Source organism: Colossoma macropomum, unplaced genomic scaffold (genome assembly GCF_904425465.1).
Source record: "Colossoma macropomum unplaced genomic scaffold, Colossoma_macropomum, whole genome shotgun sequence".
NCBI classification, from domain to species: Eukaryota; Metazoa; Chordata; class Actinopteri; order Characiformes; family Serrasalmidae; genus Colossoma; species Colossoma macropomum.
The window spans coordinates 10,545,901-10,566,793 of record NW_023494798.1 but is presented as its reverse complement, the minus strand read 5'-3'; the positions used below and the strand labels follow the sequence as shown (position 1 = coordinate 10,566,793).

The 20,893-nt window shown below is 39.9% G+C and overlaps 1 protein-coding gene across 1 annotated transcript in view; it reads left to right on the top strand.

The window, feature by feature from the left end:
- cntn5 (contactin 5) overlaps positions 1-20,893 on the top strand; it is a 355,095-nt gene that overhangs the window by 219,349 nt on the left and 114,853 nt on the right. Inside the window, exon 7 of the mRNA XM_036585173.1 lies at positions 2,891-3,094. Coding sequence (XP_036441066.1) covers positions 2,891-3,094 — 204 coding nt within the window. The remainder of the gene's footprint in view (positions 1-2,890; positions 3,095-20,893) is intronic.

The window sequence follows — 20,893 nt, the reverse complement described above, 5'->3', positions numbered from 1 at the left end:
CTGCAGTTTCTCAGTGATTAATCACCCTCCCCACAATGCGGCACCTGGACGGGCGAGCACATTTGATATGCAAAAGAAATCAATGGTCTATGAAATTCATGCGATAATTATACTGCGAATAAATTGGCCTGGCAGGGGAAAAAAAATAATCATTTAGTCTCTCTGGATGATGGGCTAGGAGACGTTTTTGTCTTTTTTTGTCTTCGTCTACGCTACGACGACTGTAGCTAGTCGACGTAAGGCAACTAGCATAAATATGAGGATGTATAACAAATGATATTGCTCTGATTTATTTGGTGCAACATAACTGATGTCCCAGTAATGCCCAAAAGCACACAGTCTAATCCAGGCCAGCGTCGAAAGCCTGCTTTTGTGTTTTGATTTCAAACTCAACATGATAAAGAATGTGTAAACATCTGCATGCCGGAGTCAGACACCACCGGACGATTTCTACCCATTGCTGTTTATCATGAATAACTTATAACTTGAAAGTTGGCCAAATGATTTTCCAGGATACATTAGATATGAAGAGCCTTTCTTGTGATCAGTGAAGCGAGGGGAGGCCTCATTAACTGTAGGTCCAGATCAAACATGCACTGAATATGATACCAAACTCACTTGATTCTTGTGGTCTGTTCAAATGGCCTTTGTCCAATTAAAGGTCCTCAAATGTTGGCATATTTTCCTCTTTTTCCCCATCAGAGCACAAAGTGTTGCTGTAATGGCCAGTGACAGTGTGCTCCCATAGTTCTTGTGTTTATTCTTGGTCTGCGTTTGCAGCTTTCTTGACTAAACTGCAGTCACAGGTCGTATAATGTCTCCGTTTAACCCTTGTGTGGTGTTCATATTTTTGTTACTCAGTCAGTGTTTGCGGGTCTAGTGGATCCACCGCATTATTAGGTTTTTAAATCAACACAGCCTTAATCATTTATGTGAAAATACCATGTTTACTTTACCCCAATTACAAGCAGTAAAGACAGCATATATGGTTAGTATTTACCACTTACCTCTGTTAGTTCATATCTATAAACAGTAGTGCTGTCTGTTTTTTGTGATGAATCGCAAAAAAAGGAGCAAAATCAATATCAATGTATGGGTGGAAAAATCTCTCTCTCTCTCTCTCTCTCTCTCTCTCTCTCTTTGTCTGTCTTTCTCTCTCTCTCTCTCTCCCTCTGTCTCTTTCTCTCTCTCTCTCTCTTTCTCCCCTCTCTCTCTCTCTCTGTCTCTCTCTCTCTCTCTGTCTGTCTCTCTCTCTCTCACACACATACACACACATTATAGTTGGTCAAGGTGAGAAAGTCAGACATATCATATGCAACAGCATCTCACACCGACTTCAGCTCCTGTGGATGGTTGTTCTGTGGGTCTGTGGGCTGAAGGGACTCCAGCCTCCTCCTCCTGAATCTGTCTCTGGCTGCAGAAGCTGGGCTTCTTGGGATGTGTTGTCTTCTCTGGATTTGAGGTCTCACCAGCAGGCCATGTAGGAGATGGACAGAGTCAAGGGACACAGCGCCTTCACACTTTTATTACCTGTTATTATTATAGTACACCACATGAGTACTATAAATTTTTGTTGTGTTGAACAGTGTGAAGTCAGTGAAAATGAATTAATTTATGTGTTCTCCACAGAAAATGAGCAAAGGACAACAAGTTTGAGGTTGACGTAATAATAAATCACATATTTTTTTCTTTTGGTAAAAAAAAACGGGTTCCACAGACCCCAACACCACACAAGGGTTAAGATGCCCCTTCGGTGGTCCAGTTGGTCAGCACTAAGTAAAGATGTGAATAGGGTTCATTGCATTGGGAGATGCGTTGTAATCTGATTACTCAAATGACCTTCAGCAGTGGTCAAGGACAGCCTTCTCTTTTGTTTGTTTACAAGCTAGTGCTCTGTAAGGTCTATACGTTTTGTCGCAGTTTGTAAATGAACATAAATGAAGATTTGCAGCACATTTTAGTCGACAAATGACCAAGAGACTAACGCAGTAAATGTGTGTGACACTCTTCCTCCAGTCATGAAATCCAATCATATGTGCTCACTGGTTATGCATTCAAGACCATGGAAATGCCAGTTGTACCCCAATCAGGCATAACATTATGACCACCTCCTTGTTTCTACACTCATTGTCCATTTTATCAGCTCCACTTACTGTATAGGTGCACTTTGTAGTTCTACAGTTACAGACTGTAGTCCATCTGTTTCTCTGCATACTTTGTTAGCCCCCTTTTACCCTGTTCTTCAGTGGTCAGGACCCCCATGGACCCTCACAGATCAGGTACTATTTGGTGGTCAGTAACACTGTCATGGTGGTGTGTTAGTGTGTGTTGCACTGGTCTGAGTGGATCAGACACAGCAGTGCTGCTGGAGTTTTTAAACACCTCATTGTCACTGCTGGACTGAGAATAGTGACTGACAAGGTAGGAGTGTCTAATAGAGTGGACAGTGAGTGGACACAGTGTTTAAAAACTCCAGCAGCACTGCTGTGTCTGATCCACTCATACCGACACAACAGATTTACAAGAATGTAAATACCAGGTTGGTGTATCTAATAAACTGGCATCTCAGTGTAGTGGACAGCCCTAGTTTTCAGCACTAGAAGCAAGTTCACTTCTGTATAATGGTGCAGAAGATAATAAGAATACAGAGCACATGAACCTAGCACCATGTGCTCTGCTGTGTACCTATTAGAGAGGCAGAATTAATAAACATCACCTGTTCATCAGTGCTCTGAAACTGACTCCTGTGGCCCCCTGTGGCCCCCTGTGTCTGGCGAGGGCAGTGAGGTGTGCTGTGGATAGAGACAGGGCCTCCTCAGGGAGCCTCCGCGAATGCTGCTCATCCATCTCATCTGTATGCTCTCCCCCACCCCTCCTCTACCCCCTTCAGAGATCATCTACAGCTGGGTGTTCAACGAGTTCCCCTCGTTCGTGGCGGAGGACAGCCGGCGCTTCATCTCGCAGGAGACGGGCAATCTGTACATCTCCAAAGTGCAGCCCTCGGACGTAGGCAGCTACATCTGCCTGGTGAAGAACACCGTGACCAACGCCAGGGTCTTGAGCCCGCCGACGCCGCTGACGCTCAAAACAGATGGTGAGAGAGCACGCTCTCAAACACGCGCCCACTCAAATGTACAAATGCGCACAGACCCCCTTGACCCACCCCAGACCCCTCACCTGCTCTGCAAAACCCAGGCAGCCTTCCAAGGGGCGGTTTGGATTGTGATAACTGGCACATCTACAGCATGATGTGAATTGTTGGCAACATTTTACTGTAAGGCGGTTTTCATAAGGCCACAACACACATATATAAGCAACTGGCATAGACCTACATATCGCTGCTGTTGGAACAAAACCTCGTATCTCCAAAATGGTAACTTTACAGGAGAAGAAAAAACCTACTTTACTTTTAATGTAAGTCAGTGGAACCAGAGTTTTTTCCAAATCATTTTCAGCCATTTCTTTTAGTCAATTCATCGAGAAATTTACACACAATGTAAAGGACAATGGGCGTTTTTAAATTATGTCAGAAACTGAAAAACAACAAAAATGGAGATATGAGATGGAGAATGGAGAGAAATGGAGATGGAGATATTGTTCCAACAACAGTGATATACTTTTGTAAATGGGCAACATTTATCATAAAGATTGCAATAGGTTTTGGAGCTTTAAAGAATTTTAATATTTCATTCTCTTATTATTATTTGTATTATTATTAATATTAATTATTCTTTTTATTATTATTACTGTTATTTACTGTTAATATGCTACAGCAAAAGACTATAAAAGTAATGCAACTAGAAGTCAGTAATTGACTGTAATTTTACACAGAGAATGTTTACGTTGTATACTGTCATAGTGACACTGATAATATGACATATCATACCAGGTCAGGCTGGTTGAATAAAAGTGAGCTTTTTTTGAGGCCCTCAGGCAAATTTAATTTTTACCATTTATTAGATTTAGCCTATGTCACATTGTTGTCATTTATGTCACTGTGATATTCAATACACCTCAAAATAAGTTGTTATAACATGCTATGTAATTTCAAAAAGTGTCATAACATAACCAAATGTCAGAAAAAATGGATGTCACCTGAAATAGGAGACTCGTTGACAAAAGCAGTCTTTGTGATCAGTGATACTTAATGGAACAAGCCTTTATAAATGATTCTGTGGGTTGTGTAAAGCTTATGTAGGTGTCATGTAGCCTTACGAACACACCTACATGAAAATGTCATCAATTTCTCAATAGTTTGAATGTTGTTGCTGTTGTAAGAACTCATAATTCATGATGGATGGACCAATAGCATGTTGGGTACCACTTTAGAATAAGACTACCCTTATGAAGGTTTTTTGCATAGTTTAAAATTAGTTTTTAATGGCTGTTAGGTCATAAACAACCTATTGTTTTAACACAAATAAAAAAGGACAGCAGTTAGGTGTTATTTGTCACACAGTGTGCCCACTTTCATCTGTACAGTTAAACCTCAGATCTTGCTGATCACTTCTCCATCAATCAGCATTATATCTGTCAGCTACATCAGATATTCATATTCGCCAGATATAACATCTCACGCCAGATATAACATCTCACTTTTGACCTTTTTATTAATGGGTTATATTCTATTTTTTTAATTATGTTTAAAGAGTTTAGGACCCAATAAACCCTTACAATAAGACTATCTACAGAAAGGGTAGTCTTATTTTAAAGTGAAACCTTTCAAAATGTTATATTAATACACTTATGTGTGTTAAGATTATTATTTCCTTCCCATATAAAGTCACCGTTTGAGAAATATGAGGTTGCCTTAAAACAATAAGGTTGTGTAGAAGTCAGAGAGGCCCATTAGTCCCTTTGTCCTTTTGTAGCTTATGCCTTTGTGGCTTTAAGTATGTTTTTGCTGTACAAACAACTTAAAACCACATAGACAGCATTTTAGTAATAATCGTCAAACAAGCCTTTTCCGCCTTCGATTCACCACATGGGGTTATTGAAAGAAAATTTTAATATGGAAAAATATGCATTAGAAACTTGCATGTGTCTTTATTTTTGCTTTAAAGATGATGTAAGCATTACTTTAATAGGTGATCTCTCTCTCTCTCTCTCTCCTGCTCTCACTCTCTCATTCTCTCTCACCTGCTCTCTCTAGCTCTGCCTCTGAGCCTGAGGCATCAGGGCCAAAGTAAAAAGTGTCATGAATTCCAAACAGCGCTCCTAAACAGCTAGCGCGTGGTGCTTTATCGTTAGCTTTAGGGCTTCTTTCTCCACGTACAATGCGTCCTGGCGCGAGTGGCCATCGGGGAAATCATTTTCCGGCATAAAATTAACCGAATCAATGGTCCTCTTCATGAATGGGCTTCGACTCTTTTTATAGCCGCCTCCCCTGGGCTGGGGGTAGGAGGGGAGAGCCAAGCCCTTCCCATGCTGTCGCTCCAGGCCTTTTTTTTTTTCTTTATGTCCGACACAGACAGGCGTCCGTCACCTGCCACAGGTGCGATTCAATGTCATTCGCAACGAAGCTGCCATCCCAGTGAAGTTCAGCTGAAAGGACTTGCAGGCCCAGATGAGCCTCCAGTGCTTCCTACATGGGCTGAACGTTGCTCCACGTCCCCTCCGGCACGTCCCCCCGTCGGTCGCAGGATTTGCGTAACCTTGTTGTGAGGGAACGTTCCACAGAGACGTTACGGGATGCTAAGCGCATTAGCATGCTAAACCGGATTTGGACATCTCATTAGCGAGGATGGGAAATCTGAGCCATGTCAGGTGCAGGTAGATGAATGAGAGAGAGAGGTATTGAGAGAAAAACAGAGAGAGAGAGAGAGAGAGAGAGAGAGAGAGAGACTGGGAGAAGAAAACCTAGACCGCTGCAGTTGAGCCACAGGTGGCATGAGTGCACCAAACGTCCTTCTGTCAGATGCCTCTGTAAATAGCCGCGCAGGCGGTCTGTCGGAGGTTCAGGGAGAGGGTAGTCACCCGGAACACGAGCGTAGCTGATGGGAATCTTTATTCGCAGTGCCCGTCCAACGCATGCATTATCCTCTTGGCAGCCCTTGTGTGGAGAGCCTTGCGCATATTCAGCAGCTAAATCTGCAGCCTAAAAAGCTGAAAATGACTTTGGCACCACCATATAAACCCAAACCACCAGCTACTTCTACCAGCACCCCCCTGAAGCGCTGCTGTCCTGGGGTGCAGTGTGGTATCATCACACACCACGTTGAGTTGTTAAAAGAATAGTCCAGCTTTTTTACCAGTTTTTTGTTCTTTTCTAGAGAGAAAGGGAAATGTATCAGAGGTGGTGTCCATGGTAATTGACTGCATTACAGAAGCAGCAGATAGAGATTAAGTTCAAGAAACATTTCAAGAAAAATGCTGAAATATTCCATTAAGTAATCTCTACCAGGCTTGTTTATGTGGTTTCTGGCATTGCACTGTTATCAATAAAAAATGACAAAAGTACAGACAAAGTTAGTCATCAAGATATCCACATCTACTATGTTAGCTATGCGAAAGAGGTGGGAAAAATAATTGATTTTTACATTTCAACTTCCTCTAGAAAGGTAAAATTAATGCACAGAGAAATTATAAAGTAGAATACATTGGGACAGGCTGGCTTTAAGGAGGGGGAAAAGGTGCAGGGCACCCCAATTTACATATTTTGTTAACTTTTGTAGTGAAAAGAAGTAAACACAAACTCTGGAGCACATTTATATTTTCACAATTTTTTATTTTATATTCGATTAACATAAAATGTTTAGACACTGTTGCATTGTAGCATCTTAGAACCTAAATAATTTAATATGTCTTTTCTGGCAGGTCAATAATTGTCATTGGGAATTGTCAGCTGATGATTATTCTTAAGCATAATAAATTATCTGGTTCCTCAAACCTTGAATTGCTGAAATTAAAGCTAATTAATGCCACTGTCCCAAAATGCAAAATATCTAGATAAGCCAGAGGCATTTTATAAATAAGAGCTGTTGACTGATAAAGTAGGACTACTTTAGCAAAAGTACAATAAATAAGTGATAAACGTTTTTGTCCACCAAATCCTCGCCAGTTGTTAATCACGGTAATGGATCTGTTATGCTTTGGGGCTGTGGGACAGCCAGTGGCACAGGAAACATTGCACAGGTAGATGGAAGAATGGATATGAAATATCAGCAAACGTTACAAAGTCTGTTGAGAACCTGAACCTGAAAAGAGGCTGGCTTCTACAGCAGGACAATGATCCAAAAACCCCCCCTTAAATCTTTCTTAAGAAACATAAGCTGAAGCTTTTGGAATGACCATCACTGAAAATCTGTGGGTAGATCTTAACCCTTGTGTGGGGTTCAGGTCCGTGGGACCCATTTTCATTGTTTACCAAAAGAAAAAAAATATGTGACTTATTATTATTTAAACCTCAGATTCTTGGCCTTTGCTCATTTTCAGTGAAGAACATATAAAATAACCCATTTTCAGTGCCTTCCCTCTGTTCACCCCCCACACATTTATATTACACATGTGGTGTTGGGTGAACCCGGGGGGAGTAAAAGTGTGGAGGTGCTGTGTCCTTCACTCTGTTCTCCTCCTACATGGCCTGCTGTTAGTGTGGTGGTCTGTGTGTATGTGTTTGTATATGTGTGTGTGTGAGGGTGGACAACATGGACAGGCTGCTGACTGGCTACAGCTGCTAAAGGAGAACTCAACCAGACCACTGACTAACAAACACACCAACACCACACAGGGGTTAAACATGCTGTACATGTAAGACAGCCCAAGATCACAGAACCAGAAAACCATTCTGCAAAAAAGAGTGGGTGAAAATTCCTAAAACAAGAATTAAAAGACTTCCAGCTGGTTAGAAAAAGAATTTGCAAGCTGTAAAATTTGCCAGTGGAGGTTTTACTTGTTACTGACTCAGTAGGTTGTCCAATTTTTTGCACATGCAACAGTTACTATTTACTTTTTTCTATATTTGTAAGTTAATCAAATCAAATCTAAGTTAACTGTGCATTGACATTTGCCATTTATTTTTAAAATAGTTTGCTGAAGCGGTTGTATTTCCTTCTTGTTTACCTCAAAAATCAACATGAAATAGTGCAGAGCGTGGGTTCTCAAGCACTGACTTTGGGACCCTCTGCCATAGACCATAAATCTCTCACTGCTCTATAGTGTCCACTTGCTCTGAAAACTGTAATGGCATTTTTTTTTCTTTTCCATCAGTTAACACTGTTTTTACCCCTGCATTGGGCTGCTACACAGTTCTAAACTGCTAGTATTGCTGTTTCTCAGTTAAGGGGGTCTTCTGTCACTGTAAGCTTACTTGTTTCTTTTACATGGGTCAACTGACAACAAGCACACAGAGGAATGGAGAGAGAGCAGTTCTGTTCCGACTGCTTTAAAAAATGGCATCAACAGAAACATTTGTCTTGAAAGTGCTTACACACCAGACATCCCAACCTTTGTGGATGCCTTTTACACATTTGTTAAAATCTTTCTGCCTGCACTGCTACCACTGTTCCCATAGCACATTAAGATAATACAGACAGTACATGTTTGTTTTTGCTTAGTTTTTGATGGGAGCAACAAGGCTAATGCTTAAGCCACTCCAGTTAGTGTAATGCAAACTGCTCGTTAGAATCATCACCATAGATATACATACCTAGATGCCACGTTGGGTCCAGTAAGGCACGTCAACGATGCTGCCATTTTAGGGAGGTCAACATCGCTGCTGGACTGCATTCAGTACCATTACAGAGCGGCAGTTTAAGAAAGATACTGTCCAAAATTACACTATTTTAAGAATATCACACTCAGAAAGTGGGATAGGATTATATAACGAAGGGAACACAGTGATCCACACTCATGTCTGTGTGATGTGTATTGTTTGTGTGGTGTTTATGTGTAGATATGGTCGTGTGGTTAATGAGGCACAGAGAACCTGTTGATGTGATTGTTTTTCCTCTGGTTTTATATTAAGATTACTTAATTTAATAGTCTATTCAGGGGATCTTAACTTTATGTAGTAGTTATTTATTTACAGTGATGGTTAAAGCTTTGTAGCTCGGTAAGTTATAGCATTTCTTAATCCGTGTAGATATTCATAATAGATGAATGTTAGCACCTTTATACACGAACCTGAAGTTAGCTTATTATTTACCACCTTCTTGTTCGAATTTTCCCATTCCACCTTAAATGGTGCAGCTTCAGGCACCAGAAAGTGACTGCTGTGCCATTTAAGGTGGAACGGGAAAACTGCAACATAAAGCTGGCAAATAGGAAGCCAACTTTAGCTTCATCCTTCTTACTGTGTTTTGGGGGGTTTGTTTTATTTCTATGTGTATTAAGATTAGAAGTGATTCACACATTGATGGATCTGCTGATGTGTCTGATTTTGTTTCTCGTGTTAAACTCAGTTTTAACGTCAGGTACAGACTGAATACTTTCCTGCTGGTCCGGACGGCTAATTAGCACCATCAATTATTAAAGTAATAAAAGCTACCGAGAGCAGATCCGTGCAGCCTGGATTAATCTGTGTCTGAGGATTATAACAATCTGTATGTGCCTTATGTTACTTATGTCACTTTATTGTTAAATTCAGGGACCTTCTTATATTTATATTATTTTTTTATTATTCTAGTCTATTTTTCTACAATTAGTGTTTATTTTTACGATTAGTGTTTAGTGTTTATTTAGTGTCCATTGAATTCACACATTTCCTGTTCACTGTCTGTTTAATGTTATTGCTATACCATGGGGTCTGAGAGTAACGCAGTTTCAATACTCTGTATGTCCTGTACATATTGTGGTATTGACAATAAAGCTGACTTGACTTGACTTGACAAAACAAATTTGGTGAAAATCGGTTGAGTAGTAAGGAAGTTGTGGCTGATTTAATCCTGAGACTCATCGTCTCTCAGTACAAGTGAATTTATTTACAAGCGGATCTTGACCTCTCCAACATGGCGGACATGCAGAAGTATCGCCTCAGACAGACGACGCGGCATCTAGGAATGTATATCTATGATCATCACCCACTTTCCTCATTTCCTCAAACTGCATTGAGTTGTTAAGTAATCGGTTTCTGGCACTACATGGCGCTGCTATCTATAAAAATGTTCAAATATACAGATGAAATTCGAGCTTCAGGAGGGCTACTACTGCTGTCTTTAGCAGTGCACCACATTTTGAATGATTTAATTGTGTAGTTTGCACAGTGCGAAGTGGTGGGATATGAGCTTCCATTACCTACATTAGATACATTAGCCTTGTCGCTTCGTTCAGAATCTAAAGACTCCGACTTCAGACCCCAGTCTTGACTGATCTGTTGTGTAAATGTGATGTTTCACTGGATCATTCTTTTAAGATACAGTTGCAGCACAGTTTTCCCCTCAAACCAGAGCACAGTATGACTTGAAACCCAGCCAGTCTTCAGTTCCTCTCTGTCAGCTAGAATGCTAATTAACGCGAGGAGAGGCTCGTCGCAGAGTAGCTTCACCTCTGTCCTTCCCGCCGCTAAGATGCTCTTAATCAAAGGTGCCCAGCTGCATCTGTGCCTGGCTGCACCTCCGGGGTAAGTCATGCATCTTCCCCGCCCGATCAGAAGCTGCAGAGGGAGGCCGCCGTCGCTGCTGTGTGATGAATCGCGCTCTGAGAGACGTGACATGGATACAACAATAACTCTTAGCCAACCATGGGCGGAGTTCGGTAGCTGGAAAAAAACACTCGAAGAGCTCACGATCGCCCATATCTCAGTCGGCCTTGGATCTTAGAGGGTCAGTGCTCACGCCGTGACCACCTTTGAGGTCACACAGCGCTGCTGGCCTTGATCGTTAATCATTCATTCATGGAGGACTTGTTCCCTTGTGCCCTTGGTCTTGAAGCACACATCATAGATTGAGCTATGTAGATTGAGCTGGCATCCATTTAGGGAAAATCAAAAAGGCCTCTCAAGCTAAAGAATTTCCAGCCATTTCATTTCACATTGTACCTAAGTTATACTGCACTACAAACAGTACTGTACAAAAGACGACACTTCTTATATATAATTTCCGGTCTAAATGGCCATTATGTACAAGTTATTCATTTTTCAGCATCAGGAAAAGAACAGACAGTCTGTATTTCAAGATGTGTAGAAAAGATTTTTAGAAAATTACACAGAAGCCTCAACAACTCTACAACATCAGGTTTTTCGTTATTTACTGTGTCCATGCTTTGCTTCCCTACACTGTAAAAAATGAGAGGTGTGCTCAACTTAAAATGATTTAGTAACTGATTACATGGCTTTTCTTGAGTTGACTCAACTTAAGGAACCAGAGTTCACCTAACTCAAACTTCTTAGTTGAGTCTAAAATTCTCCCAGCTACTGTTTCTAGCTCTGCATCTCAGTTAGATAAACTAAACTGAATTTGCTTTTTTTTACTCAATTTCTCCACTAGCTGGCGCTCCTTCTATCACACAGTCCCATCTGGCATATTCTCCTCTTGGGCTTCCGGATATGGACAGCTGTGGTATTACTGGGATTCAAACTCACAACCTCCTGATGTTGGGATGAATTATTAGACAGATGCATCACATGAGACGACGCCCTGCTTTAAAGTTAAAATAAGAAATGTTTCCTCCAGTGTATTCAACATTTGTAGATACAAAATCTGAGCTGCTTCATGTGTTCCTGGGTGGTGCAGTGGACTGAGCCATCACCCCAACGGGCGGTTGTGAGTTTGAGCCCCAGCGATGCCACAGCCGTCCATAAGCCTGTAGTCAAGAGGAAAAATGTCTAGCAGGATTGTGTGATGGAGAGAGTTCTGGCTGGTGGGGAAGATGAATATAAAAAACAAGCTTATTTTATTTACATAACTGAGATGCAGAACTAAAAACATTAAGAGAACTTTCGACTCAACTAAGAAACTTGAGTTGTGTGTCGTCAAGTTGAGTGAACTCAAGAAAAGTCATGTAATCAGTTACTATATCATTCTGAGTTAAGCTGACCTCTCACTTTTTACAGTGTACAGCTTCTATTCCTTTTTAGAAGACATGCTTTCAGTTGTTCAGAGAAATGTTCAAGGATATTTTATCTTCACCTCCATAGTTGAGGTATAGTATGATCCAGGCAACCCCTTTCACAGTGATGTTGAGGTCTGGACTGGGGGACAGTCCATTTTTCTGAGAACACCAGCATCTTCTTTGTTGATTAGTTTTGTTCTTTTTTTATCTATTTCTTTTTCTCAATAGTGACTTCTTGACGGCTACACATCCTTTCAGACCCGCAGCGTTGAGTTGTCTTCTCGTAGTGAATGGATGGACGGGAACACTCTAAAGCAACAGTGGTGCTTGATTTTCTTCTATCTCTCAAAGATGAAAGCTTTAAGCACTGTTTATGTGGTTGTGGCAGTTTTGGTGGTCCACCAGGTTTTGCACCGATGTTTGGAGTCCCTTTTTCTACTATTGTAGTCAAGACCACTAGAGGCGAGTCAGAGTCCAAAACCGAGACCTGGACACATTGAGGCTGAGTCAAGACTAACAAATGATAGTAGCCGAGTCTGACCTAAGACCAAGACCACAAGTGGTGAGACCGAGACTAGACCTAGACTGGTTTAAGATTTTTTTCAGAATGTAAAAACTAAAAAGAAGAAATCTGAATTTTTTTGTTGCATATTCATTATCCTTCAATATATATGATAGATGTTGATGAATAATATTGTTTTATGATGTTTGTAGTAAAATCTAACATTAAATATACACCTTACAAATATTATTATTTATTATTAGTCTCATTAGTCCGATTTTGCATTGCAACTTTTGTAAGCAAATAATGGTTAAGATTATTCTCTGTCCCTTCTTTAAAAACCACCTAAAATCAACTGAATACAAACCAAACAACATACATCCATTTTTATTTTTAAATGAAAAGCATAGTAATAAGAACACTTCCAGCTTCCCCTGAGGAAGGTTTGAATTTTGGAACCAGTGATTTTCAGTAAACAAGTAATATCCAGTTAAGCCGCCATGGAAAGCACCAATTAAATCCTCAACCAGCGACCAACAGATGTGCTTAAACATATAGAGAAAGGACTGTTTTATTCTGTTGGAAGGTTTTGTTGATGATAGAAAGTTTGAGTTTCCTCAGAAGGAGGAATCACACTCAGCTGGTCTTGAGAACACATCACTTCACCCCGAGTCTGAAACAAGACGATGATGCCAAGATGAAACTGAGACCGTTATTTTATGATCTTGAGTCTCGTCTTTAAACCCGAGGCCCAACTCAAGTTCTCTGTAATACCACTTTTTTAATAGTAATGTTTTGAACTCCTGTTTTGGAAACTCTTGGTTTTTCGCTTGCTTTTGTTTTTGCAAGTGGATTATTTTATATCTAATCTTTTCAGAAATATACCCTGACAGTGAATATCTTTGGCTTCATGGCTGTTTTGACAGGAAATCATATAAATGAATGGTCGTCTCACTGTAGCTCTGGTGCAAAAAGAATTTGGAATAAGGGAAAATTGTATGTAGGGACTACTATAAAAAATGCTTCTCAACTTTTACGATTTGAACTACGTCCGTTTTCATCTCGTTTTAGCTGTAAGGGTTCACTCAACAGAATGTCCACCTCTAGTCATTTGGAGCGTGCAGTAAAAACCTGACCATGTTTGATCATGCTGTTCATTGCAGAAGTTTCTACTGCCTCTGGAAGAAGATGAAGTTCGTTTACGAGGGCCCTTTCCCTTATGCTTCCATATAGATTCACATCATGATGGTGGGGGAAAGCTGTAAAAATTTATTGGGCCTTCAGGAGCTCTTTCTCTATGTGTGCTTTAAAGTTATGCAGGGTGAGTTTGTGTCTCGTAATATATTCAGACTGGGGGGCAGACATAAGTTAAGTGCGCAAACGCTCGAATACTCACAGAATACGCTATAAATCCTAAAAGACAGCATCTGTGTTTGCTAATTATGATGTTAATCGGAAGTAAAACTCTGCCTCTTGTGAACTTATTAATCACATAATCAAGAGAAGGGATTTCGGACACTGTCACAGTTAACCCTTAGAGGTCTGTAGTTACTCTTCTATTGCTATGTTTAAACCTAATGACATTTAATTACATAGTGCATTACACAGTGAATTACATTTACAATTCAGTTTAGATCTTGTTTGTTTGTGTTTGTTTCAGTGTCAGGAAATGACAAAAATGTGGCAAAAATGTAAAGATTGATTTCAATTTCTATGAAGCAAGACTGAAAAAAAATAATCTAATCTATAAAATATCTCCTCTTCTGCTGACAAACACAAGTGTGGTATGGTTTGAAAATGTGTTATGTACACTTTTGACAGAATTTGTGTTGTGGTAAAACACCTTTATTTAAAGGCTGCCTACACAGGGGCCTGAAAACACATGCATAAGCACTGAGGAGCATATTTTAAAAGCAATGCTTGAGTACTGATGAACAGCTTATGTGAATTTTTCATAAGATGACATGAGGTGATTTATGTAGTAAGTGGCATTGTACTGGTATAAGGGACCTTAATTGGGAATCCCACTGATTTTTCAAAATTACAATTATCCCTCCATTATCAATGTTACATATAAAAACTACACAAAGACCCATGTAGGTTTAAGATAATAAACAAAATAGCTATATTTGCAGTGTAGACATCTCCTTGTAAAGACGCCACCACTAAAAAGAAAGTTGGTAAGTTTCTCAATAATAAACCATTTCACATCAAATAAACCATTTCACATCAAATAAACCATTTCACACCAAATCCGTTTAATTACTTTGTTTACATCTTAATAATTAAATTATGCAGAAATTTTAAAATATCAGTGGAATTCCCCTTTAAACATTTGTTCCATTTATAACACTGTTATGAAGCATTCCAAAGTAATGAAACCTACAAGGCAGAGGCCTAATTAAGAACAACGTTTAGCAGTTCTATATCGTCATGCAAAACTTTATATCTCTCTCAAATTATTTATTTATTTATTTATTTATTTATTTATTTATTTATTTTTGCATGATGAGTAGACCAATAGAAATGCTCCAAAAAGAGACTTGGAAAAAATCTTCCTACATTAACTTCCATTAATAAAGTTTTTCCTACTATTGTAAAGGATGCAAGATTTTGTTCTGACAGCGTTGGTATGTTTCAACTGGGATCAGCTTGCTGCAGTAATGAACTGCTAACTCAGTTACCTGTTCAGTTGTTCATGTCTGTAGCTACACAGCTCTCCTTTATAGAGTCTGTTCATCAAAGTTCTAACAGTTTAATAATTTACAATAACAAACAAAATGACCTTTATACTTTAACTCAAGTAGAAATATCAATAAAGGACTTGCACTCTGATCTTTTACTCATAATATCCTACCAAGAGTATTTCTGCTTTCGCACACAAGTACAGGATCTTGATTTGCTGTTTACCACCACTTGTCTAAATTGAGTCAGGGGTGCTTTTAGAATATTTTGGAGGTTGTGTGATGGTTATAGAAAAAAAAATGACATTTTTAAGTCCTGGAAGCACCTCTTTGCTGTACTGTAATCATTTGTTGACTAATAGTCCTTCTTTTTCTTCTTGTCATCATATTTATCATTATTGAAGTACATACATACATACATACATCATCTAAACCGCTTATCCTTCTGGGTCGCGGTGGGGTGCTGGAGCCTATCCCAGCTGTCATTGGGCGGAAAGGCAGGATACACCCTGGACAGGTCGCCAGTCCATCACAGGGCAGACAGACAGACAGACACACAATCTCACACACACTCACACCTAGGGGCAATTTTAGCACATCTAATCAGCCTGACTGCATGTCTTTGGACTGTGGGAGGAAACCGGTGAACCCAGAGGAAACCCACGCAGACACGGGGAGAACAGGCAAACTCCACACAGAAATGACCCTGGTCACCCGGGAATCGAACCCAGGCCATTCTCACTGTGAGGCGACAGCGCTACTATTATTGAAGTATTTTACTAAAAAATTTATAACATGCAGGTCAAACGCACAATTTTAGTGGCACGGTGGGAAAAATGTAATAGGCTCAATTGAATCTCTATACTGAATATTCACGTTAATGACATTATTTGTGTTTGTGTTTTATTATTGACTATAAAGCATGATTTAGCAATTATAATAAGAGTGTAATTATAGGTCTTTGTTTACCCCATTTGCATTTGAATTGCTCTATGCTATAGCAGTCTGGTGTCTCCCCCCTGCCTCCTCTTTGTCTGCCCCTGGTATTATAATTTTCCATCGAACTAAAATGAAAATATGCATTAAAATTTTCATTTTAGTTTGATGGCATCACGCCGCGACCCAGAAGGATAAGCGGTTTAGATGATGTGTGTGTGTGTGTGTGTGTGTGTGTGATGGCATCATAATCTTTCATGGAATAGATACAAGATGGTTCTTAATTAGGTCATTGATTGAGAACGCTTTATAACAGAACTAAATGCACTTTAGTTTAGGAGCCCTAAACTAAGCTGGACTGTTAACTTAGCCAAAATGCTGCGGTCCCAAACACCACAGAACAGGTTCAGTTTTGGCTTTCTGTCACTCCAACACCACTTGCTCAACTTTTGCTCCCTCTGACATCAGTTTTTATTATTTAAATTTGTTTCAGCAAAGCAGTCAGAATCAGAAACAGTACGTTTTGGGTCTGTAGCCTGATAACGTTAAGTTAGCCGATCAATCTTCAGAACCAAACCCACAGAACAGGTGTAAATTCGCCTTTCTACCCCTTCAGTGCCAGTTGCTTGAAGGCCCCAGTATACTTCTGGCAAAACGAAATTCTCGAGGGATGTGCGAAGCTGAAAGCGCCTTTGCGAGCTTACAAGCTTGCATACTTTCAGCGGTTTCGCGTTGCCTGTTGCGGATGCTCCATGTGACGCTATGACATTTTATGATAAGTTTCATGACTGCTGGAAAACAATTCTTTCACAGTTCTAACTATGGCGACGTTTGAGTTCAGAATACTGCCACCATGTAAGGTGGAATGGGGAAAATTTGAACAAGAAGCTGGTGAATAGAAGGCCAACTTCAGCCTCGTCCTCTTGTGAACCTGTGCTTAATACTAGGTAGTACTAACAAGTAGACTTAACATCTTACATTTAGGAGACATTCATTGTTTATTTAACAAACGTGCGTTTCACAGTGAAATATTAGTGTATCTGCCAAAGCCGAAGCACCTCAAAGTTGTCCACCTTTGTTTTATGGCACGCCTCTTTTTTACCAACCAATCAGAGGCTTTGTCGCGTAGCGTCTTTGTCCGTGGAGTTCGCCCAGCTGTCATGTACGCAACACGGAGAAGGAAGCCTCCGCATGACGTCTGCAGTTGTTCGTTTTCTCCGCAATTGCGTCACATTGTTGGCTGAAGCCAGACGAACGTCGTCTCCACAAGAACTCGACTCTCTCAGATTTTAATCATTATGGTCTGAATTTGCGTCGGTGCTTTAGTTAGCCAGGCTCAAACGTTCTGTGTTGGGAGCTGCTGTTATCATTCTAGCTATGCTAATGCTTACCAGCTCCTCTGTTCTAGTTAGCAGCACTGTGTCCACCTATTTGCTGACCATGAATGCAAACTACTTCGTAATTATTTTCATTTTTTAAATAATGCTGCACAAGACAGCAGCACAGGGAATGAAGGTAGATTGAGGTAATAAAAGGGGATACCACCCAGGCCTGCATCTCATCATGTTCCAAATGATGGCATAAGCTGTTCTTAACTGCTCAAATATTGCTTTCTTGAGTACATTGTTAAATGATCATGTGTTAGGTAGTCCCTGCGTAGGTGGCCTTCAAATAAAGTGTTATTGGTGATAAATTGCTTTTGTTATAAATCAGACTTATTGTGACTGCTGTGACTTCTAAGGGTTAAAAAGCCATCTTCCTACATATTTGTCTAATTTGCCTCACTCCAGACATTCCAACGTTCCAATGAGCTTCCTCACCGCCACGTTTGCTCATAAAGGTGGGCAAACATCTCCCAGCATGCCTTCAATTTGTGTTTTTCCCTGGAAAAAAAAGTATTTCGGTTTGGTTTAATCATTAGAAAATAGATGTGAAGCCCAGCAATGTGATAATGGGTTTTTTCATCAGCTGCAGGATTTAAAAAGCTTTGAGCTGCTGATGGATGCCCTGGACTTTCATCAGGTAATTGTTCTGCATGGCGCAACAAAAGAAAAGGAAAATTGCTTCGCACCAAACTACCCCATTTCATCTTAATAAATGGATTAAATTGTGATTTGAAAATAGGCATTGCGACACCATGCACGACGCTGTTTGTTTCAGCTCAGCCAGCCCAGGACAGATTCCTATCAATTTCAGTCTCTCCAGACATTAAATATGATATGGGCAGAATGTGTAGGTGCATAAAGCGGTAAAATATTGCAAATTCATTATACACGGAGGGTTGCTTTGGAGCCATAAATGTGTAACAAGCAGGGAGATTGAGATTGAAATTGAAAAAGGGTTTGGAAAAAAGGAGAAAAAAGAAGCCAGTCATAAAATTTCTTGCACACGCGTTGCAGCCTGCATCCCAGCAGTGAAATATCCTCTCTGCCTCTACATTTGATTTCCAACTAGACTAGTTCTGTCTGGAACAGGAACACAAGGACTGCAGGCTTTTTCGCTTGCCTGTGCTACCAATCTGAGTCCTCTATGGATAAAACCCCCTTTAAGTTCCCCTTTAACACCGGATTGCATTGCTAGGGTTAGAGACGTAGCTGTGTCATAATGAGAGAAAGAGAGTGACACGTTCTCATGCAAAATTCATAGTTTAGTTTAATAAGGCTGATAATGATAATTAGGCTCCCCGATGGAAGCGTTTTCTCTCATAACAGGAAAATTTCTCAGTGCCATCTGACATTATCTCTCTCAGCAAATGGATATGGGTGGCTCCTTAAGATCCTGATGAATAAACAGAAGAAGCACGGCCTCCGGCGAAGACTAGAAGAGAGAGCTGGCAGTTTAGATGGCACTGTGCTCTGCAGAATTTTACACGTCAATTAGGCTCTGTTTTCTTTTTCTTGCCTTTTTTTTTGGTCTTGACAAGCACTCACTTTTTATACTTGCCTGCAGCCTCTGTTCCATTTTTGCAAAATCATTAAGTCTAGCAGCCTGCCATACTCAATCGGCTACAATTGGAGGAGAATGTGCTTGAATCTTTGCTACACTCTGATGAGCAAAGCGTTTAGCCAAACTATAGGACTATTGTATAAAACTGACTGTTAGTAATTACTGGAGAAAATTACCAGAGCACACAGTTCAGTGTGTAGCAGTGAAAAAAATCATCATTGGTGGTGCTTTTTTTGATGGCATTGGGCTGTGGAGCAGTGGAACTGCGTTCCCTGTAGAGCTGGAGCCTTTGGAATGAGTTCAACTTCAGTACCTCACCTCACGCATGCTATTTTGGCTGAACTACTCACAGCAATGTAACATCCCAAAAGAGTACACTCAACATAATGCTGGGTTAACAACAACCCAATTTGGGCCATATCCATAACCCAGCATAGCAGAACACCCAATGGGATCATTTTAACCCTTTTATCAGGTTGCTATATGAATTTACTTTGTTTGCTTGTATTTTATTTATTTATTTATTTATTTATTTTACATTTTGTATCTTTCACTTTCAAAATCAACATAAAATCAAAGTATTATGCAGTGACAAACTGTTAAATTACCAAATCAAATCTTTATCTATTTTAAGCTTCTTTTCAGTTTGCTGCAGATATTCTGGCAGGTTTGTTCGAACCTGTATATAGAAAAGATGACAAAATTTAAACAATAAGACACAACTGACAAACATTTATCACTCAAAAACAGCTTGTCCAAGGTAATGAAGCTACCACACATACTTTGAGAAAAGAGATGATGAGGTCTTTTCAAACCAAGTTTGCTAGGTTAGCTATGTAATTTAGTCGGTAGGCTAACATTAACCACATAAAATACAATTATCACATAGATAATGTTAATGTCTAGTTAAAAATGACCTAATATTTAGCTATAAATGTTGTCAAATGTCATATAAAGGGCTACAGGTACCAGTGGCCCTGTAGTATGACAGTGGAACCAAACATCATAGCTATTTTATCAGTCTCAAATCATAACAAGGAAAAATCCAGTTAATAATATTGGGTGTTCTTGAAATAAAGCACCTATTTTGTTGGTTTCACTGAAGACAAAGTAGTTAAGTGTGCATATGAAGAGGAGTCGTTTAACCGACTCTTCTAACTGGTGGTGCTGTAATTTGAAAAATAACCCTTTAGCTGAGCTGCTGTTTTGACACTCTCACTAACACAAAGGCTGGGCTTTACAAGAACTACCTAAAAACTACCCAGAACTGTGAAAACAACCCAACAAAATGACTCAGCAGGCCCGACCCAGCATTTGGGTAGAAAAACAACCCAGCAGTTTTTAAAGTGTAGAGACTGTAATGCTGTGTTTACATGTAGGCGTTAAAGAAACATCATTCCACATTTCAGAGTCGGTGATGATACACAGCTGACGCCAAAAATAAACCATATAAACGTTGCCATAGTGATAGCATTGCTGGTGTTTCTGCTCATGTGCTGGACAATGGTTTTTTTATCCTCCAAGTGTTTTGAACAATGTTTGTAATAGTTTGCTTTTGTTGAAGTTCAGGAGTTAATATAGATGAACAGGTACTTCAACTATGAGCATTCGGCTCAGTGTTACCAAAAACAGAAGCAGTCTGTCAGCAGAAGTTGGAAGCTTACTTATAAAAAATCTAAATGCAGCACTGCTGCAGCAAACGAGGGACAAATTCCCAAATGCCCTTGTTTCCAGAGTGAATGTTGGATGAGCAGGTGTGTACAAAATTATGAACATTATTTATGCCATTGCCCTATTTTGGTTTTGAAAAGTCATAATCTTGAGGAAATAAGTCATT